This window comes from Neoarthrinium moseri (genome assembly GCF_022829205.1).
Source record: "Neoarthrinium moseri strain CBS 164.80 chromosome Unknown scaffold132_Wmoseri_CBS_16480, whole genome shotgun sequence".
In the NCBI taxonomy this organism is placed as follows: domain Eukaryota; kingdom Fungi; phylum Ascomycota; class Sordariomycetes; order Amphisphaeriales; family Apiosporaceae; genus Neoarthrinium; species Neoarthrinium moseri.
Window position 1 is genome coordinate 19,412 of NW_026055246.1, and position 19,333 is coordinate 38,744.

The 19,333-nt window shown below is 53.6% G+C and overlaps 6 protein-coding genes across 6 annotated transcripts; 2 read left to right on the forward strand and 4 right to left on the reverse strand.

Moving 5' to 3' along the window:
- Positions 1-1,295: 1,295 nt before the first annotated feature.
- JN550_013706 (uncharacterized protein) lies at positions 1,296-3,188 on the reverse strand (the record flags this gene model as incomplete). The annotated part of the gene is made up of 1 exon (XM_049312322.1): positions 1,296-3,188. One exon carries the CDS (start codon positions 3,186-3,188, stop codon positions 1,296-1,298), a length of 1,893 nt encoding a protein of 630 aa, XP_049164324.1.
- A 610-nt stretch (positions 3,189-3,798) lies between these two features.
- On the forward strand, positions 3,799-4,851 carry JN550_013707 (uncharacterized protein; the record flags this gene model as incomplete). The annotated part of the gene is made up of 2 exons (XM_049312324.1): positions 3,799-4,061; positions 4,176-4,851. 2 exons carry the CDS (start codon positions 3,799-3,801, stop codon positions 4,849-4,851), a joined length of 939 nt encoding a protein of 312 aa, XP_049164325.1.
- A 671-nt stretch (positions 4,852-5,522) lies between these two features.
- On the forward strand, positions 5,523-7,958 carry JN550_013708 (uncharacterized protein; the record flags this gene model as incomplete). Its single annotated transcript, XM_049312325.1, has 1 exon — positions 5,523-7,958. The coding sequence occupies one exon, from the start codon at positions 5,523-5,525 to the stop codon at positions 7,956-7,958; it is 2,436 nt and encodes an 811-aa protein (XP_049164326.1).
- Positions 7,959-8,258: 300 nt separating this feature from the next.
- On the reverse strand, positions 8,259-12,395 carry JN550_013709 (uncharacterized protein; the record flags this gene model as incomplete). The annotated part of the gene is made up of 4 exons (XM_049312326.1): positions 8,259-10,885; positions 11,018-11,279; positions 11,443-12,007; positions 12,064-12,395. 4 exons carry the CDS (start codon positions 12,393-12,395, stop codon positions 8,259-8,261), a joined length of 3,786 nt encoding a protein of 1,261 aa, XP_049164327.1.
- Positions 12,396-13,322: 927 nt separating this feature from the next.
- On the reverse strand, positions 13,323-14,670 carry JN550_013710 (uncharacterized protein; the record flags this gene model as incomplete). The annotated part of the gene is made up of 2 exons (XM_049312327.1): positions 13,323-14,131; positions 14,211-14,670. The coding sequence occupies 2 exons, from the start codon at positions 14,668-14,670 to the stop codon at positions 13,323-13,325; spliced, it is 1,269 nt and encodes a 422-aa protein (XP_049164328.1).
- Positions 14,671-17,313: 2,643 nt separating this feature from the next.
- On the reverse strand, positions 17,314-17,763 carry JN550_013711 (uncharacterized protein; the record flags this gene model as incomplete). The annotated part of the gene is made up of 2 exons (XM_049312328.1): positions 17,314-17,629; positions 17,690-17,763. The coding sequence occupies 2 exons, from the start codon at positions 17,761-17,763 to the stop codon at positions 17,314-17,316; spliced, it is 390 nt and encodes a 129-aa protein (XP_049164329.1).
- Between the last annotated feature and the right edge of the window lie 1,570 nt (positions 17,764-19,333).

A 19,333-nucleotide genomic window follows, 5' to 3' on the forward strand; every position in this document is an offset into this window, starting at 1 on the left:
GAAGTATGTGAGCTTCGCCGCCCAATGAGAACATATCGACGTCGTAACTGTGAGGGTCATGACCTGATTCAATATTGCGGGATCGGGCTTGAGTGGACACTGCTAAGCTGAATACCTACAGTGAAGAGACAGGATTTGGCATTCCATTCCCGTCTGAAGACCATGAAATACCACCCGGCCAGTGTTGCCATCACTGGGAGGAGTCATACTAAAGAAACATGGCATGCTCGTTTCCAACGCTGATGAGGAGGAGGCTAACCTTATGGGGCCTAATTTCTGCGCTTTCACTGCAAATTTAGCCCTCACAGACGAGCCGCACCAAGTCGTCCTTGGACTTGAGTGCCGTCGCGGCGCTCACAATGGACGGGTACACCGAGGCAGCCCAGATGCCCTTGCGAATGCACAACCATTGTCGCAGCGACTTCGAGGGCTTGATCTATTTTGCCCAACGCCTATCCTGTCACCTGGCATGAAATGAATGCGACGCATCTGATTTGAATACTGTGTCGACCACGCACGCCCTTGAGAGTGTTTTACTGTGCATCCCAACCCTCCTCGCACCGACTGAGTACATGTAGCTGCCGAAGCCGTCAACGGCGCTGCCGACCGAAGGAAAAAAAGATTTGGTTGACTCAATTGAACCCATTGATTGGTCGGGTGTGCCTCTTTTCTTTTTGCAAACAACCAATAAATCCTTCTAGAATCACCTAAAATCGACTTTCACTGCAATTTTAACCCAGCGCAACGCCTCGAGGTGAAATCCTACATGATTCATCGGCCGAGCTGCCACAGAACCGGACCGCCGCGCTTTCTGAATTGTGACAGTAAGGATGCTCTCCCACACCGTGCCAATTGGCAACTACTTACACCCCTCACAACACCAATACAGGTCCAGTTACCATACATAGTTCAGTGTTTCTGGTCTAGTCTGTGTTCTTACTCTTAATGTACCACATCCACAATGCACATTTTAGGAGTTGTGCTCTAGCACCTTATAGTGTAAGTCATTAGTGGATCTGACGACAAATTCGGGCGTAGCGCTAGGCATTGACTATATATCATGGCTGCGAATATCAAGCAAGTCTGTAGACGTCTATAACTTTAGTCGCTAGGGCGCCAGAACATTTGGTTAGACTCTCACAACTCCGCGCAAAGACAGTTACCACTTTGGGTTGACAACTCTTTCATTTTCACATAACCCTATCATTCGAACATGGCTACATAGATTCGATCCCACACAAAAGGCGCACCCGGTGTCTATCTATCTGCTCGAACCGCGGTGGCGCTTGTTTCGCTTATTTCGCCTTGCCGGTGGGGATGGCGAAGAGGACGATCTTGCCCTTGTCCTCGCCCTCGTCGACGCCCTTGTCGACGCGGTAGTAGCCGCGGCGCTCGAGCTGGATGATGTCGTCCTTCTTGAGGTCCTTGACGCCCTCGTCGCACCAGGCCTCGTCCATGGTGGCGGTGGTGGGGTTGAGGAACTTCTCGAGGTCGTCGTCCTCCTCGAGCTTGTCCTTGGTGATCAGGTAGTCGAACTCCCAGAGCTCGGCCTTGACCAGCTTCTGGCCCTCGGTCGACAACCACGTGACCTTCTTCTCCGTCGAGCGCACGTCGCCCTTGAGGTTCAGCTCGACGGTGATCGAGGTGATGGGCTCGCCCGAGGCGATGGCCCGCACGAAACCGTTGCCCCACTGCATGAGGGTGATCTCCTCGTCGTTCTTGAAGAGGGCGGCGTCGGCCTGGTCGAGGATCAGCTCCTTGCTGAAGGCGACCTTCTTGGTGCCAATGGCGGGGTTCTTCGGGTGCTTGGGCTTGTCCTCGGTGTGAGGTGTAGCCGGTGCCTCGTCGCCCATGATGGCCACCTTGACGGCGTCCTTGGCGAGGATGGCCGTGTGTCGGGGGGCGACGGGGTCGATCTCCTTCTTGTTGGCAGCCCAGAAACTGGTCCAGTCCATGACGACAACGTTACGCGACGGGCCCTGCTTGAGGATGAAGTCGCGGAGAGCGGGGATGGTCATACCGCGTCTGCGCACACCACGGATGGTAGGCATACGGGGGTCGTCCCAGCCCCAGACGCGGCCGGTGTCGACCAGCTTGGCCAGCTTTCGCTTGGACAGGAAAGTCCGGATGAAGTTCATGCGGGCAAAGTCCCACATGTGGACCTGGCGCAGCTTCAGGGTGTCGAGGAACCATTGGAACTGGGGGTTGCGGTCGGTGTACTCGGTGGACCTGAGGGCGTGGGTGACGCCCTCGAGGCTGTCGACGACGGGGCAGGCCAGATCGTAGGTGGGGTAGATGTTCCACTTGCGGCCGGTTCGATGGTGGGCGTCGTTGACGTTGCAGCGGTAGATGACGGGATCTCTCATGGCCTTGTTGGGGTTGTCGACCGAGATCTTGGCACGGATGCAGTTCTTCAGGCCGTCCTCGGCGCCCTGCTTCATCTGCTCGAAGATGGCCAGGTTCTCCTCGACGGTGCGCTCTCTCCGCTTGGAGGCGACGCCCTTTCCACGCTCGTCGCGCATGGTCTCGACGTCGGTGTCGTCGGCGTAGGCGTGGCCGCTCTTGATCAGGCCCAGGCACGTGTCGTAGAGGTGGTCGAAGTAGTCGGAGGTGTAGCTGACAAAGTCGGGCTTGACGCCCATGAGGGCCAGGTCCTCGATGATGGCATCCTGGAACTCCTCCTTCTCCTTGCTGGGGTTGGTGTCGTCGAGACGCAGGCGCAGCTTGCCGTTGTAGGCCTGGTGAGCAAAGTAGTCGCTGAGCAGGGCGGCCTTGGCGTGGCCGATGTGCAGGTAACCCGAGGGCTCGGGCAGGAAACGGCAGACGACGCCCTGGTCGGCGTTCTGGAGGGCGAGGTTGTAGCTGCCACCGGCCTTGCTGGCGGCGGCGACCTTCTCTTTGCGGGCCTTGTCGGCGGCCTTGACCTCGGTCTGGATCTCGGGGTGGACCTGCTCGACGTAGGCGAACCAGCGGGCGAGGTTGGCGTAGGAGCCCTTCTTGACGAAGGCGACGGCGGCACGGTTGCTCTTGATGGCGACCCAGATCTTGGCGTCGAGGTCGCTCAGGGTGTAGCCGGCGAGGTAGGTGCGCAGGACCAGGTGCTTCTCGAGGCGGACGAGATGGGGCTCGATGGACTTGAAGTCCCCTCCGAGGGAGGTCGAGATGGCGACGAGCTCATCGGCCTTCATGTTGGCGGGTGTGTGTGTGCGTGTGTGCGTGTGTGAACTCGAACCCGAACTCAAACTCTGACAGGGGAAATTGAGGGAGGCGAAAGGTGGACTCGCGATGCCCAATATCTGACTTCTTGTGCCGTGAGTCACTGACGACGACGACGACGACAACAACGACGACTAAGGCTAATAACTACTCCAAATGTTTTTGCGTCAATGGGCCGCCCAACCTTTGGACCGTCTGCCCCTCCTAGTGGTGCTGGTGGTGTGGTGGTGGCGGGGTAGCCCAGAAAAATCCATACAATCCATAGAATGTGTGGACAGCTGAAGCGGGGTGAGAGCAGGCCGCTGCCAGCAGGCCGCCAGTCGAGGGAAGCAGGGGGCAGGGGCCATGCCGGCGATAAGATAAGAGCTCGACGCCAGCCGCTTCAGGCCTAGCGCTTCTTCGCGACCTCCAGCCTTGTCTGGCGAGGCCCGAGCTCCCGAAATTTTGATGGCATCTGGGCTGGCTGGCTGGCTGGCAATCGAGTCTGTACTGACTGGACGGGCAGCCGAGCTTTCTTGTCGTCCTTGGACCTGGCCGTGACAGACGACTCCGCCTCTCGCCACCACAACACAGCGGCCCAGCATGGCCACCATGAACCAGTGTCTCGCCTCGCTGGCGAGACTGAGCCTGTCGTCCGCCTCCAGGCCCGCCGCCGCCTCCATCCCGCGTTTCCTCGCCCCGTCCATCGTCCAGACCCGATGCGCCAGCGGCGGCAACTCGTCCATGCAGGCCCGCGTCCGCGCAAAGGAGAAGCTCAAGAAGAAGAAGAAGCAGCAGCGCTTCAAGGAGTACAAGTACGCCGTGCCGAGCAAGGAGGAGCAGTACTCCCTGTGCGATGCCATGAGGTATGGCCCACCCACGTGCCCGTGTTGAACCAGCACCCGAACCCGCTTCCCCCCCCCCCCTGAGACCACAAGTGACCACAAGTGACCACGAGACTCACTCGCCCGCCCGTCCAGATACCTCCGTGCCGCAGAGGTCGGCCGGCCTCCCAGCTCCGTCACCTACGAGGTCTCGCTGCGCTTCCGAGCCATCAAGAACGGTCCCGTCATCCGAAACCGCGTCCGCTTCCCCTACCCCGTCAAGAACGACACCCGCATCGGCGTCATCTGCCCCGAGGGCAGCGGTGCCATGCACGACGCCAAGACGGGGGGCGCCGTGGCCTTTGGCGAGGACTCGCTCTTCGAGATGATCAAGACCCAACCCAACAGCCTGCCCTTCAACCGCCTCATCTGCCACGTCGACTCCGTCGCCGCCATGAACAAGGCCGGCCTCGGCCGCATCCTGGGTCCCAAGGGCCTCATGCCCAGCTTGAAGACCAACACCATCACCAAGAGCGTCAAGCACATGATGCACGAGATGGTCGGCGCCGAGCAGTACCGGGAGAAGATCGGCGTCGTCCGCATGCCCATCGGCAACATCCTCTTCACCCCCAAGCAGCTGTCCGAGAACGTCAAGGCCATCGTCTCCCAGGTCAAGGCCGACATCACCGCCCTGGAGGAGAAGACAAACATCAACAAGGACCTGATCGAGGTTGTCCTGACCTCGACCAACGGCCCTGGCTTCCCCCTGAACGGTGGCTTCATGCCGACCGACCCCCAGGTCGACGTCTCGCACCTGAGCACTACCATGTAAATATACTATATACTACGGCGCTGTTCGGTTTAGGGAATGTGTATCATAATAGAATTGTACATCAAGTGTGGCAAGCACTCTGTTCGTTTCTGAAGATGCGTCGTAATGGACGATGGCACGCTATGAGCACCGCGCTCTCTCTGCACACACAAACGCCACTACCTCGAAACGTACTACTTGGGTGGTACAAACTTTTAGTCGGCGATGACATTTCGATTTCTGAGATATTGCTATGTTTACCAGTGAGAGTTATATTTGGCAAAGCGGATTCCTCCGGGCTGCTTTTGCTTGGCCTGGGGGATCGATCTACCCGTTTCAGCAATCTAGGATGCTTACTTCTGCAAATCTGTTCCACAAATTAGGACATCTGACACACCCTGGGCGCTCTTTGCAACTGTTTATACACTTGTGCGTGTACATGAAACAGTGGTGGTTCATGAGTGGCTGACGGGATCAACGCGCCTATGCAGGACTATCTTTCAAAGCGGCGTCGAAGGATTCGAGGCTGGATTATGGGAATCACGATGTTTCATCCAACAGCATACCGACGCTTTGCCTTCCCATTGTCTCCAAAATCGATGCAATATAAGTATGTATGTCCTAATCGCTGACTAGTCTATGTACCAAATTAGATACCGCATGAGCAGCTCCACCTATGAACCCAATTGAAGATGCGCCTCTTGAACGTGCATACTCTCGCCTTCGAGGAGTTCCACCGGGCACAGGTCCCTCCTTATGCCATTCTGTCACATAGATGGAGAGATGAGGAAGTGGCTTTCAATGAGATTCACACTCCAGAAGCCACGACCAAGGCGGGCTACGTGAAGATCTGGAGGTTCTGCGAGAAGGCTGCGGAGCTTGGCTTTGAGTACGGATGGGTTGACACGTGCTGCATCGACAAGACGAACAGCACCGAGTTGTCCGAGGCCATCAACTCCATGTTCCGCTGGTATCAGAATTCCGCAATATGTCTAGCATATCTATTCGACGTCACGGCCGAAGCATATCAAGAGTCACCGAGCGCCTCTCTCGCACAGAGCAAGTGGTTCACCAGAGGGTTCACACTCCAGGAACTTCTGGCGCCGGCACAAGTCTACTTCCTGGCTAGCGACTGGACCCCCCTTGGGGATCGCGATTCCTTGGCGCTCCTGGTCAGCAACATGACAGGCATCAACAAGTGGTACCTCACCCAGCCCATGGAGGAGACATCGGCAACCCAAGCGGATCTGCCCCTGGAATCCCGCCTGTCTCGTGTCCAAAAGGCCACGTTCGCCGAGAAGATGAGCTGGGCCGCCCGGCGCCAGACTGAGCGGGAAGAGGACATGGCGTATAGTCTGCTGGGTCTCTGCGGCGTGAACATGCCGCTTCTGTACGGCGAGGGACCGGGGGCCTTTCGGCGCCTTCAGCAGGAGATGATACGTCAGCAGTGCGACCCCAGTTTGCTTGCCTGGGATCTCGTCTTTGACATACCCGATGAGCACCCTATAGCTAAGCTGCTTCACGACCCATCATCTCTCTGGCCCCGTCCGTCGACGTTCTTCGGCTGGGAGCACCCGTGGAGCCACCCGACGCATTGGACCGCGCGGATGAAAGGCGCGCGTGGTGTGCTGGCGTCGCATCCGGCCGCCTTTGCCAACTCGGCAAGATTGATTCCTTTCGATGCCAGCCTGGACGACTGGGAGCTGACCGTCAAAGGGCTGGCCCTAGAATTGCCCACCTCTCATGACGAACATCCATATGTGATTCTGCCATTCCGTATGTCAGGCAATCCTTGGCAGCTCATAGCCGTCCCCTTGATCAGAATTGGTCAGGATCTATGTGGGAGAGCCGCACTTCCACCCAAGCTGGTGCCCTACGCGACCTGGTTCCGGTGGCAGCCGCGCCGGCTCGTGCTGAGTACCAAGGATCATGAGGAGAGCCATATCTGGGCCACGCAATATAAATCCCGCCGGGGGATTGTATGGATATCGCTGCCCGAGAATCTCGAACTCCTGGACGTCTCCCCGCGCGAAGGCTGGGCTCCCTCCTCCAACACCATCCATTTCCCACGACACGGGCCCATGGAGCGCAAAATCAAGTTCAGAACGATGGATACCAATGACACCTTTTCGATATGTATCTGGCTTACCTCCGGGGTTTTTCCTTCTTGCCTCCGAGCTGCCACTTCCATTCGCTATAGGGTTTCGGCAAATGATGCCGAATTTGTGACAGATCGCTTCGCCATCAAGACTACTCGTAAACGGTGGCTTCAGCACCCGGCTTTCTATCTAGAAATCGCGGCTCCTCCGCAACGGCACCACAACTCTTCCGGCTTCTCTGCCGCACAAATCATCTCCACCGTGCAAGGAAGATCGTGTGAGGCCTTCGCGGCGGCGAAGCATGCCGCCAAGGAAGTTCGAGACGGCTTCACAGGTGCAAATATGGAGACGACTATCTGCTTCTGCTATTACCTCCCCGTCTCATCGATGCTGGCCAGTTTCGCCAGACTCCTTGCTCTTCGCCCCAAGACGGCTGGGAACGACCAGTGCTATTGTCCTGAGAGCGGTGATCAGTGGGGTCAGTACCTTCCATGGGACTGGGTGCTGTACGGACCGAAATGCCTTGCGTGCGTCGACCCAATCGAAGCGGCATTTTCGACCGCGGCCTGTTGCGTCTCGATCCATTTGGCATACCGACTGATACCCTGGACCGCGTATCTGATTCCAGTGGCCTCGAGAGTCATACATAGGCTCAGGCTCCTGCTGGCTATCCTCGTAAGCATACCAGCGATTCTTTGCGTTATGTTCACGAGCCAACGGACCCTGCACATGGGCCTGTCGCTCTCCCTGGCCGCGTATATGCCCTCTGTCATCTTCTTCCACTGGGCCGACAAGCTCCCCTACGTGCTTCCGTACCAGTTCCTCCTGCACATCTGGACGTATCGTAATCACGCGCAATACCTGGATCCCGCCTCCATCGGCGTGGGCATGCTCGCCACAGTCGTATGGCTCACCACGCAGGAGGGGCTGGTCAACGTCACGATGACGCCGCAACACCCTTTCAGTGGTCTCTTGATTGGGATGATGCTGTATCTGGCTTATTCTTCGGGGTGTTTACCTTTCGTGTAGACGGTACCAGTCAAGAGCGTCAGTATTCATCCATAGTCTATTTTTGCGTTGTTGCGGGCGATATGAAAAGCTGCTGTCCGAAGAGAGGATTGAGTTTAACGCATATTTTACACAACATTGTGCCGTTTCCTTTTATTTCAAAATTATTGTCATTGACATTGGCTCTGTTTAATAGGTCACCCAGGATGGCGGCCGCCGGGAACCTGCTAATATGGAACACTAGACTGCTGCCGATATCTAGCATGAAATTACTGCCATGCAGCATAAAAATTGTCATGTAACATGATGTTAGCATATATATTAGTCATGCAAAGCAGGACCATCAGTCTCAAGCGTGCGGCGGAACCTCCCACCGTAACTTTTCAATAGCTCTTGTAGCTCATTGATATAATGCAGTTTGGCAGAATGCAGCGATCCAGCAAACAGAAGGTAATCCAAGGGTGACCGCTGAAGCGAGTCTGCAGCGTTGGGGTCAGCACCTCGTTCCAAGAGGATCCTCGCAATACTTGGTGGACTGAGGTGGAGAATCTTCCCGGATATGGTCGGGCCCTTGGTTCTGTAGCCATGGGTGTCGTAAAAGGGATTTCTGTCTGGCAATGGCATCATGGTCTTGTCTTTTTCTTCATTGTTCTCCTCGAAATCGAAGTCTTTCCATTGGATGGAGATCTCGAGGTTGCTTAGATGGTCGACAAGCGTGGCTACAATGTCGACAAACCTCCGGTCCAATCCCCCTAAGTTGTTGACGCACCTCTGGTGTCGAACCCCCCACATTTGCCGCACGAAGGAACTCAGCCCAGCTGGGTCCCGGTCGACAGCAAAACCCTTGGCCGTCAGCGACCGGATGATCACGAGAGCCTCGTCTGGCTCGAGGCCGTGCCCTATACCGGCGTCTGTGCTCAGCAGGAGCCACTCGCGGGATCGCCCGACGGCCTCGCTCTCCGTTCTGTGCGCGTCTTCCAGAAAGAGCTCGAGGCCAGCGAAGGCTGCCAGTGTTAGGGGTGATGATACATAGTCACCCATTTTGTGCCGCTGGAAAAAGGATGGTGGTACTCCCAAAAAGAAAGAATGTTGGCTCAAGCCCGTGGTCCTCTCTGCCTTCCTGGCATAGAACGAGAAGAGGCCCCCAATGCCACAGTGCGGATGGAGTAAGATGTACTTGGCCAGGAAGGAGAAGCCGTTCTCGTCCGTCGTGGCGGCGTAACTGGCGTCGAACATAACATGGCGGAATCCAGGCGCTTCGACGAGGTCCCGTACCGTCTGGTGCATCAGCTGGACGTGTTCTGCCTCGACATCCACCAGCCCTCCACAAGCCTCCTGGACAAATCTACTTGCTTGTTGAGCATCTCGCAGGCCAGGTTTCACCTTACGGACGTCGCTCCATCGTCGGACGGACGAGTAGGCGACAATGTCCGACAGCTGTGTAGCGCTCAATTTGGTGACTGAGCGTACAAGCGACTCGAGTATCACATACGCATCCCACCTAGTAGCATTTGAGAGCCGCTCGAGGATAACCACATAATAGGCCTCCAGCTGGTCGGGGAGAGTGTCCATGGTCTTCCTCAGCTGGTCCGCCAGTTGCTGGCCACCATGACCATGCTGCGCTACAACTTGGAAGAGATCATGCAACACGAGTTTAACCCATAGGAACACGCCGCTTGATCGGTGGACGATTTCGTCCACATACGGCAGTAGGTACTGAGACAGCTGGCCACGGCCATAGATACTCGTCATGCAGTACTTGCGGATGTCATTTTGGGTGTGCTCATGGATCTTGAAGCCAGGGCACGACTCAAACTCATCTCGGAACGTTTTCCATGGCCGGCTGGAGAACAAGATACGAATCCAAGTGCACGGAAAATGTCCGTCCCTGGTCAGGTCTTTCAGAAATCCCGAGATGAACTCTGGGCGGCCATCGTACTCATCCAAGGCGTCAAGAAACAGGCACAGGTCGAGATCAAACATCGACTGTGCACATATTGAGTGAAGGATTTCCTCGAGGTCTTTTCTGTTCCATTTTGTACTCTCAATCGCCGCCTTAATATTTTTGCGGCGTTGGTGCCGTATCAAGACGGCATTGATGGAATCATCGAGCTTCCTGAGTCGGGCTTGATCTAGCCTTCGTGCTCTTTCCTCTACTTCCGACGTTCCTGACGAATGATGGACAACGCTGCTGTGCTCAGGATTCCAGTGGTCCGACAGAAGCCAACTGGGTGGGTGCTTGGCGAAGAGCGCCCTGATGTTCGAGCCGAGATCTATTCTTTCTCGCCATGTCATGATGAGTGAATCGAAATCAGGTGCTGGGATCCGCACGTCCAGAGCCTTGCGCACTCGGTCGAGATCCAAGTCACCCATGGGGCTGTCGAGAAGTTCATCGCCACGTTGTAGTAGTCGTTCCTCGTACTTAGTATTCCAGCTTCGTATGCGCCCTGGCTTCCAGTTTATGCTACTCGTCAGATATTTGAGGGTATGGGAGACGTCCTGGTTTTGTATGATACCATCTACATCATGTTTCAAGTTGGTATTGTTCGGCACCGACAATCCAGCCTCGTTAGCTAGACTATAGAGTTCAGATTGCAAACTGCCAAGGCGCTCTAAATGAACTTGCTTGTTGTACTTATTGTTGAAAAGCACATGTATAGCGTCGTAAAGCTCTGGTTCGGCTTCTAGAAGTTGGCTGATGATGCTCCTAAGAAGTCCCTCGAAGGACTTTTGAATAACGTTGCCACGATAGTGGAAGAAGAAGTTTGCCGTAATCTGCCGGGTCGACGTGTTCCAACAATGCAATAGTTCACGTGTTCTGTCGTCATTGTGGACAAACTTCATAAGGGTAGATTTCCCCGATCCCGGCTTCCCACTGACCCAAAAAATGCCGTTTCCGTTTTGGAGCCACCTAGGGAGATCCGTGAAACCATCTTCGAAAGCCCACTCTAGTGTGTGGGAGGATTGAGGGTCGATTTGATCCCTTCGAGTTCCCTATCTCGGTCAAGAAGAGACCTGAGAAATACTGTAGCCTGGTGGTTAGTGATTTGCGAGAATAGTTTCACGGCACGAGTTCTCACGATCGTTGTCCCACCACACTGGATCTGGGATGGTAAAAGGACCAAAAGAAGCGTTTGCGATTGAATCGGAGACGACCTTTACCATGGAATTACCCTCGCCCTGTGGTGCGTCGTGTATGTCTTCTCCATCGTATATCACTTGATCCTTATGGCGATCAGATACCTTGGCCAGGCCGAATATATCTGATAGCTTATTTGCAACAATACGAGTCCTGTGATCACCTGGCGTAAACTTGACCATGTCTGAATGGTTCTCGTCGATCTGAATCGTTAAGTGAGGATGGCTGTGACACCGTCCCTCTGTTGCAGATTCCTTTGTGACAAGCACCGTTCCTGGGCCAGACCTGCTGAATCCACCCGGCTTCGTACTGTCTTCCTTCATACATATTAGTGATGAGGTATACCTTCATAAAAAACGGATTTACCTCAAGAGTGCCCGTTGTTTTGGTTTCATACACCCAACAGAGCTTGATATTCCGCACATAAGAGATACCCCAGAATTGACTCTCCAGTTGTGCTAAGAAACTGGATTCAGCGGATATTTCCTTGACGAGAGCATCTTTGTTCGGCTGGTTGCCAAGCATGGCGCAAACATCGTCTACGGCCATCCCACTGCTTGGAACACCGAAAAGCATGGGCCCTTGAACGAGACTCGCAATGTGTACTTCAGCATGGCCGCTTCCAGCAAGCATTACCAGGGCCTGCTTTACAATCACGCCTCCAAGGCTGTGGGCTAGGAAGACTAATCGTTTTGCAGTCGACGAGCTCCATCCGTCTGCACGCAGAACGTTAATTAGTGTGTTTGCCAAGTCCCAAATCGTTTGAAATGAGTTGCTCTTGGCTAGCAAAGTGTCATAGCCGTAAGTAATGAACCGAACGTTTGGAAACTGCTGAGGAAGTTCGTCACGGATCCACATGAATGATTTCGATCCACCATGGGGTTGCCATGACCCCAGCGGGTGGCTGGAGAGACCGGATATGGCTATGCAGCTACGCCGCTTCATTAACACAATTGAAACGTGACCAGGTAAATTGTGATTACATACTCAAGTGTATGATTCCCTGGGTCTACTTCGTTGAACGGAGTGAGTCCCCTGAAATGATGACCCAAGATCAGAGGGTGTGGTAGTCCTGGAATCACGAACGTCCATTCACCAAGGCCGGAGCTCACCTGCCTGGTGAGTAACGACTCATCGAGAGTCAGAGTCGCTATTTTTGTTGGAATTCGCTGCCAGATATCAGTGGACGAGGCAAGCGACGCAATGGAAAAGTTGCCAGAGAAGCAGCTCGCGAAGAGTTCGGTTGCAGCCTGGCGATCAACATGGCCGGGTAGATTACGAAGGCGGAACACCTTCTTTGTATTTGCACCTTGCGCCATGACCTAAGTCAATAGTCACAGCAGCGAGCTCGAGTTTAAGCCATTTTAGAGTGCGTGGTAGGCAAGACAAAGATTATCGGTGCAATAACGGGTGAGGTGAGGCTGAGGCTGAGCTGACAATGTGACCCAAAACAAAGTCACGCCAGTGCCAAGAGCGTAGAGGGCAGCTGACGGTCAGCTGCTCGAACATCGGTACACTGAAGCAAAGTTGTCAGCACCGTGATGCGAATATTTCAGAATCCATTGGTGCCCTAAATGCGTAGATTGTTAGGCTTGAATACTTGGCGTGATTCAAGACCAGAATTTCTTACATTACGCAGCTAATATGTGACTTTCCCACTCCAGGATATGCAGTCTTGTGTATGAACTATGGAGAGTATCCCGATTGTAAAGATGCAACGCAGTTACTCCTGTTGAGGATTTAGTAACGAGTGGGCTCAGGGTCGACAACGCGACAAATTGTGGGCCGCATAGAGAACAAGAATACTATATTTAATCTGAGTTAAAGAGTTATTTCTGAGCTTTTAATTCTTATGACAAGGACGCTTGAGATTATATCAAACTTAAGGCAGGGTGCTCAAGTCACTATGCGAAACATGAAGACAAGGATAAGATGGCTTTTGAATTATAAACTGCAGTTCACCGCGAATCCATTTCCATGTGGGAAATACAGTATTACTATTAATGTCTAGATATCCAATAGTGCAAACTCAAACGCCATGCTAATGGATTCAGATATAAATTCTTATTATGCAGCCGTAAAGTCTTGACAGTCGTTCCTAATCATAGAGCCTAAAAAGAAAGCAGACACAGCGCCGGCAATAGCCAGGCCAAGGACACTCACGGGAGGCCGAGTTCACCTAACTGAAGGCTATGGAAAGTTTTATTCTGACTTTTTTTCTGGGTCCTCCTTAGGGCAGAGAGCGCTTAGTTGGAGCCACGAGTGGCACGCTTGTGCTTGCGACCGCAAGCGACACGGGTCACGCTCGGGGCGGCAGCGCTGGAGCTGGAGACGGTAGGGTGGGAGACAGCGTAGCTAGACAGAGTAGCGCTGGACTCGACAGAGCTGGAGGCAGTAGCGCTGGAGGCAGAAGCGCTAGAGACGGACGCGCTGGAGGCAGAGGCGCTGGAGGCAGAGGTGCTGGAGACGGAAACACTGGCCATGGGATAGCCAGAGCTGGTAGCGGCAGCCTGGACGGAGCTCGAGACAGTAGAGCTAGACTCGGCAGAGCTGGAGACAGTAGAGCTGGAGATGGTAGAGCTGATCTCAGCAGAGCTAGAAACGGTGGAGCTGGAGGTGGCGCTGGCCGCAACAGAGCTGGAGACAGAGGAGCTGGAGACAGAGGAGCTGGAGACGGTGGCGCTGGCCTCAACGGAGCTGGAGGTGGTGCTGGCTTCGACAGAGAGGGTAGCACTGGAGACGGCAGAGCTCGAGGTAGCGCTCATGGTAGCAGACGAGCTGCTCGCGTCGGCAGCCTTGAGAAGGCTGACGATGTACTCAGCGGCACCGTAGGTGTAGATGTCGAAGTAGTTGGTGTGGTCCTCCCTGACGTTACCGTGGGCACAGACGGGGTCGCCAATGGCGCAGTAGTCTCTCCATACGTCGGCGTAGGTGTTCAAGAGCGCCTGCTCAGCCGGGCCACGGGGGTTGCTGCTGTCGTTGGCAGAACCAGTTCCGTAGTTGTAGGGCTGGTTGGCGGTGTGACGGACGTTGCCAAAGGTGGTCACAGCCTTGACTAAATATTTCAACACATCATTAGCAACACAGAACCCCTAAGCGCCGTGTCCTCCCGGCTCCTCCGGACAGTAACTTACCCATCTGGCCAGCAGCGCTGTATCTGTCCAGCTGAGGTGTCTGGTCCTCGTAACACTCGTTGAAGAAAGTGCCGTGTCCTCCACCAAGAATATCGCTGATAACGTGGCCGCCCTGGCTGTATCCGGTGAGGACCAACTTGGCGTCGGGGCAGCGCTTGTTGTAGGCGACGATTGCATCGTACCCCTTGGTGGCACCCTCGTAGGTGGCGGCACAGTAAGGAGAGTCGAGGTAGTTGTTCATGACGATGTCCTCGTAGTCGCAGTTGGCTACGCGGTCACAGACCTCGGCGACCAGAACCTTCTGGCGTCCGGGGTAGGGCTCGCTGTTGCCTCTTGCCAAGAACATGTGCACGTCGGCGCATGTTGTGGTGGTCATCTGGCGGCTCTCGAGCACAGCGGCGGCGCTGGCGGACGAGGCAGCGAACAGAGCTGCACGCATCATGGAGGTCGTCGAAGGCATCTTGTTTGTTTTTGCTTAGAGAATATTATACCGCTGAGACGGATATATTAACGTATAGTAAACACCACCGCGACTTTATTAGCTGACCCCAAGTAGGAAAATTAAGCCAGGTAAACGAGTGACTGGCTTCGAGAAGAAAGATTAATAGTCTGGTAAACGAATGACTGACTTGTACAAGGCGACCGTCATTAGAGAGGAGCGAGACGTTCCTTTTTCATCTTTTCACTGGCAGTCTCGCCTTGCATCTGGGCTAATAATGGACATCGGTGCTAAAGGTGGATGTCGTGGAGTCGAGCCAATATGGCATGTATCCACCGTCTGCAGGTAATACGAGTTTTGTAATACGACTCAGGGCTGCCCCGTCGAGAAGAGCCTTGCGACTCATGCCCACTGCCAACAACAAGCATCCCAAAGAGGAAATCGGCCCCAGACCCCGGCGCATTTACGGGACCTTGGGAACCCGAAGCCCATACGGCGATGCACCGCACCTGAGAACGAGATAGGCTTGCGTCAAATATAAGCAGACCCTATACCATTGTCGAGTTCTCTGTTGAGGAACGGGAATCTTCTTGCTTGACAGACACAAGCCGGCCCGGGCTAAGATCGAGCTGTGTGGCTGCGCTAGGGAGACGCCGACCCGAAGTCGAGCCGCGCAGGGTTTTCCCTCAGAATCCCAGGGATCTGGATGGGACTTGGGGCTGGCTTAGGAGAAATATGGGTCTTGGCTCCCCGGACGTGGTCCGTACAATCTCACGTTGGACTCACTCGCCCTGCCCTACAAGCATCATTCTTGGAGTACCTTCGGAGGAAATACCCAGTCCATTCGTATGCACAGCAACAAGCTTCTTTTTGGTCCACACCAGCGGGGTCTGAACCTGGTCAGAAGACATCTCTCGGACTTTTGAGGGCGGACTGCAGGGTATGATTGCATCCAACCTATTTACAGTACTTTGAAGGCACGGCAGAGCGGCTACGGAGTGGACGATTCGCAGCGAGGCTTGGGCGGTCCGGATTACCTAACATTGCGGGTTCGACGGCGAACCTGAGTTGAGTTCACACTTAGCAGGTCCTCCAATGACCTCAGTCTCCCATGAACTGTCCCGATCGGCCTTGGTCTGTCCTGCTATGACGGGCCGTCTGATGCTCTGGCACACTACTTCCAACCGACCGGTTGAGCCTCAGCCCTGCATTAATAGTAGACAGGGATAGAATGTCCAGAACTGTAAAGTGGTCACTTTCGCTAGCCAACTGCAGTTAGTCGCACACAAACTACAATAGCCTCCTAAAGTCCGCGAATCGTAGGACGAGCATCACCCATCAAACCCCACTGCTTTCAGTTTGATGAAATTTGACAGTCAACCGTCAGATCGAAACGTCGTGTCTGACGTCTTCGAGTCCTTCGGGGTTCGGGGTTTTGCTTGATTTAGTGGACATGGTATGGTATCACCCAACATGTGCGTTGCCCTGCTCTGACTAAGCGCTGTCTGACTTCCCCGCTGACCGAGGGCAACCACCGAGCCGCGCTTGTTCCTATTTGCTAGGTATTGCCTAGAGTCCTTCCACGACCACGGTCTGATCAATGCATTGCTTTTCTCAAACAAGCCGTAAATTGATAGCTTGTGGCTGGATGGTTAGGTCGAATGATACCTGCATCGTCCCTATATTCCAGTATATGCTCCGCAAGTTCATGTAATCTTCTCAAATAGGGGCTTCCATCAATTACAGTACGGAGCCTTGCCCCCTGTTCCAAAATCCCGCCGACCGAATAAAAGTGGATATAGTGAGTACCTTTTGGTCTGGTGCACTTGTCTTCAGCTTGACTAGAAACCGCCCCCTGCGGACACAAGTTATAAGGCAGTGCTTGGCAGGTTCGAGACTCTTGTTACTCTTGCTGTAATCATATGCTCAAGTCACAGTCCTTGGCGTGGTATGTCCAAATATTTCTTGTAGGTACGCTATAGCTGTGTACTATACATGGCCGTCCTACCCTTTCTCACTGGACCGCGATGATGTATGAGCAAACTCCGTCCCGATGTGCCAGTGAGTTCGTCTAAATACCATCGCGTTAGTGTTCTAAGCCCTGATGACGAGTAACTACTTCATATTACAGTGCTATACTCGTGGAAGAGGTTGTTGACGAGGAAGTCGAGTATATTGATCTCCCTTGGGCAGCACAATTTGTTTGTAAGCTGAACCGGCTGAGCCTCTTAAGGTCCCTTGAGCTTCCTCTGAATTCTCTTGCCTGTTCTCGTCCATGTTTCCATCCCTGTTCCAATCCCCGTTCCCTCCCCCGTTCTCATAGCCCTTCCCATTACCAAGTGTGTGTTTTTCTCTCCCGTGTTAGTATCTAGGCATCAAGTTAGAATCTGTCACTTACTTTCGGTTAGTTCCTCCCCTAGTTAGCATAGTGCCGAGGGTACTGTGATTTGTAGACCTGAAGTACTGTCAGAGTTTCACATTATCGACCCATGATAGAAGTAATGGCCTCTTACCATTCCGGCTTGCCACTGCTGTGTTGCCATGATCCTATCCGATTTGGCCATCTCTGTTCCGTTTGAGCGAGAGTCTGCGTGCAATCAGCACCCGTCGTTTATCAACAGTGTGCCACATTAGGTCAGTGGATGGACTTACTTGGGCCTCGAATCAGTATCCGCCACAGCCACCCGAATCGCCGCCACCGCCGCTGCCTGTATAGCACGCCGATGGAGTCGGAAGCTCAATATCAACACCGTCCATCGTCGAGCCGATACGGCTGCGACCGCCTTGAGTTCGCTTGTATCTCAGGTACCGTCTGCAGCAATATCCCCACAAGGCGTAGAGGATAATGCAGAGGGCCGCCCCGCCAAAGATTACTCCGACAATGATGTATTGGGTTTTCTCGGCCTCCGGGGTCGGTCCTGGCGGTGGTAGGCTCGTGGCCGTCGGAGTAGCTGTCGCAGTAGTCGTCAAGCTGCTTGAGCTACGAGAATGAGAGGTTAGCCACGGTTCCCACGGGCGGACCTTAGGCTACTTGACTCACCTAGCTTGCGAAGCAGCGAGCTGTGTAACGCTCTCACGGCCGATGGCGCGTACGACGGTGCTGAACGACGCCATCGTGCTGGTACAGAGCTGATCAGAGTAGAGAAGAGCTCTGTAGAGATGAGAGGTTCCCGTGATGCTCCCGATCGGTGATGAGTAGCGACGTGAGCGTCGTAGAATTTGATGATGAGGTTGAGAAAGGGAACGTCTTAAAATCTCAGGAGGGGAGGGCTTTATTTATACTTAGGGTTTAAGAGAGGTAGCAAACAACTATTTGCAAAGGATTTTGCCAATTATCAGATATCGCTGCTGTCTTGTCATCGTCGCCGAGTTGTTGCAGAGATCTGACACCGTTCCTGCAATAATAAGAGTCATGATGCGAGGGGGAGCAAACAAATTTTCCTACAAAAACCATCGCATTATTGCTAACCCTTGTGTCAATTGTCCAAAACCACAGCCGAGTTGTCGAGACCGCAGCGTTATTGCAAAGATTGGGACGGGTCCGGGAGGAACAGTCGCAAACGATTTTTTTTTATATATATATATTTGGCAATGACGCCGCTTCTGCAATTGTTCAAGTCATAGGTTCATTTCAAGTTCTAGTACCTCGAGAGAACGGTAGTAATAGATATAGCAATGCAATACTGCAAACGATTACGAAGTCTGTGCTTATATAAGAGTCAAAACATTAAAGCCGTCGATGTTGAACACCTCGGGAATACTCGATCAATCAGGTGACAAACACGTTCTTGCTCACATCAACACTAATTACTCAAGTAAAACAGTCACACTGCAGAGATTCAAGGGGTAAGAGTCTTGGTAACCTCGGGTTCAAACGCAAGCAAACAACTTTAGCAGCTAATATAATACCACGATTCACGTTGTCAGCAAAGAGACTTCACCGTCAGTCAAAATAATTTACTTTCCTCAGCTGAGAAAGATGTGGTGAAGGGACTAGTCTTAGCTTCAATTTGAAGCCTGATGGTTCCACTGTCAGAGGGGTTGTGAGGTCAGGTATAATCAGAAGTCCAAACGTATGGTTCAATTCATTAAGAGACTGAATTTTGTCCTCGATCAATGAAGATGGACAAGATGCGGGTTATATAGCGGATACTGTTCGGTATCTCATCGGACCTTCTGTCAACCTAATGCACTGCCGTGACATCCACGAACGCAAGTATTGTCCGTCTGGCTGTCTGGTATCAATTTATTGTGACGGAGATGGCCGGTTCTGTACCGCAGAAGGCTAGCTGCATCTTTGGCGAAGCAAAAGTGAAATAAGAAGGCTTCAATTTATCTGTAGCATGAAATGATCACCCTGTTCCCTCATGAGCTAGACCATTAAGTTGTCGGCGGGGCCATCTTAATTGCGTCCTTACTGGGGTCAGGGGAAGGAATCGCTAAATTTTGCACCTATCGAGCCGAGACCTAATAGTCCCGCCTCTTTAAGTAAGGTGAAAAACCATGGTAAGAGACTGGAACATATAGAAAGCTCTTCGTACAGGCCGTATTAACGTACAACCGGAGGGAGACACTGAAATAAATGTGATTTGAGCGCCACGAGGGTTTTCATACTACACACATTCATGGTGAGCATTGCACTGTGATCCTATGGGCGTCGACTTTGAGAGCCAGATGCACACCC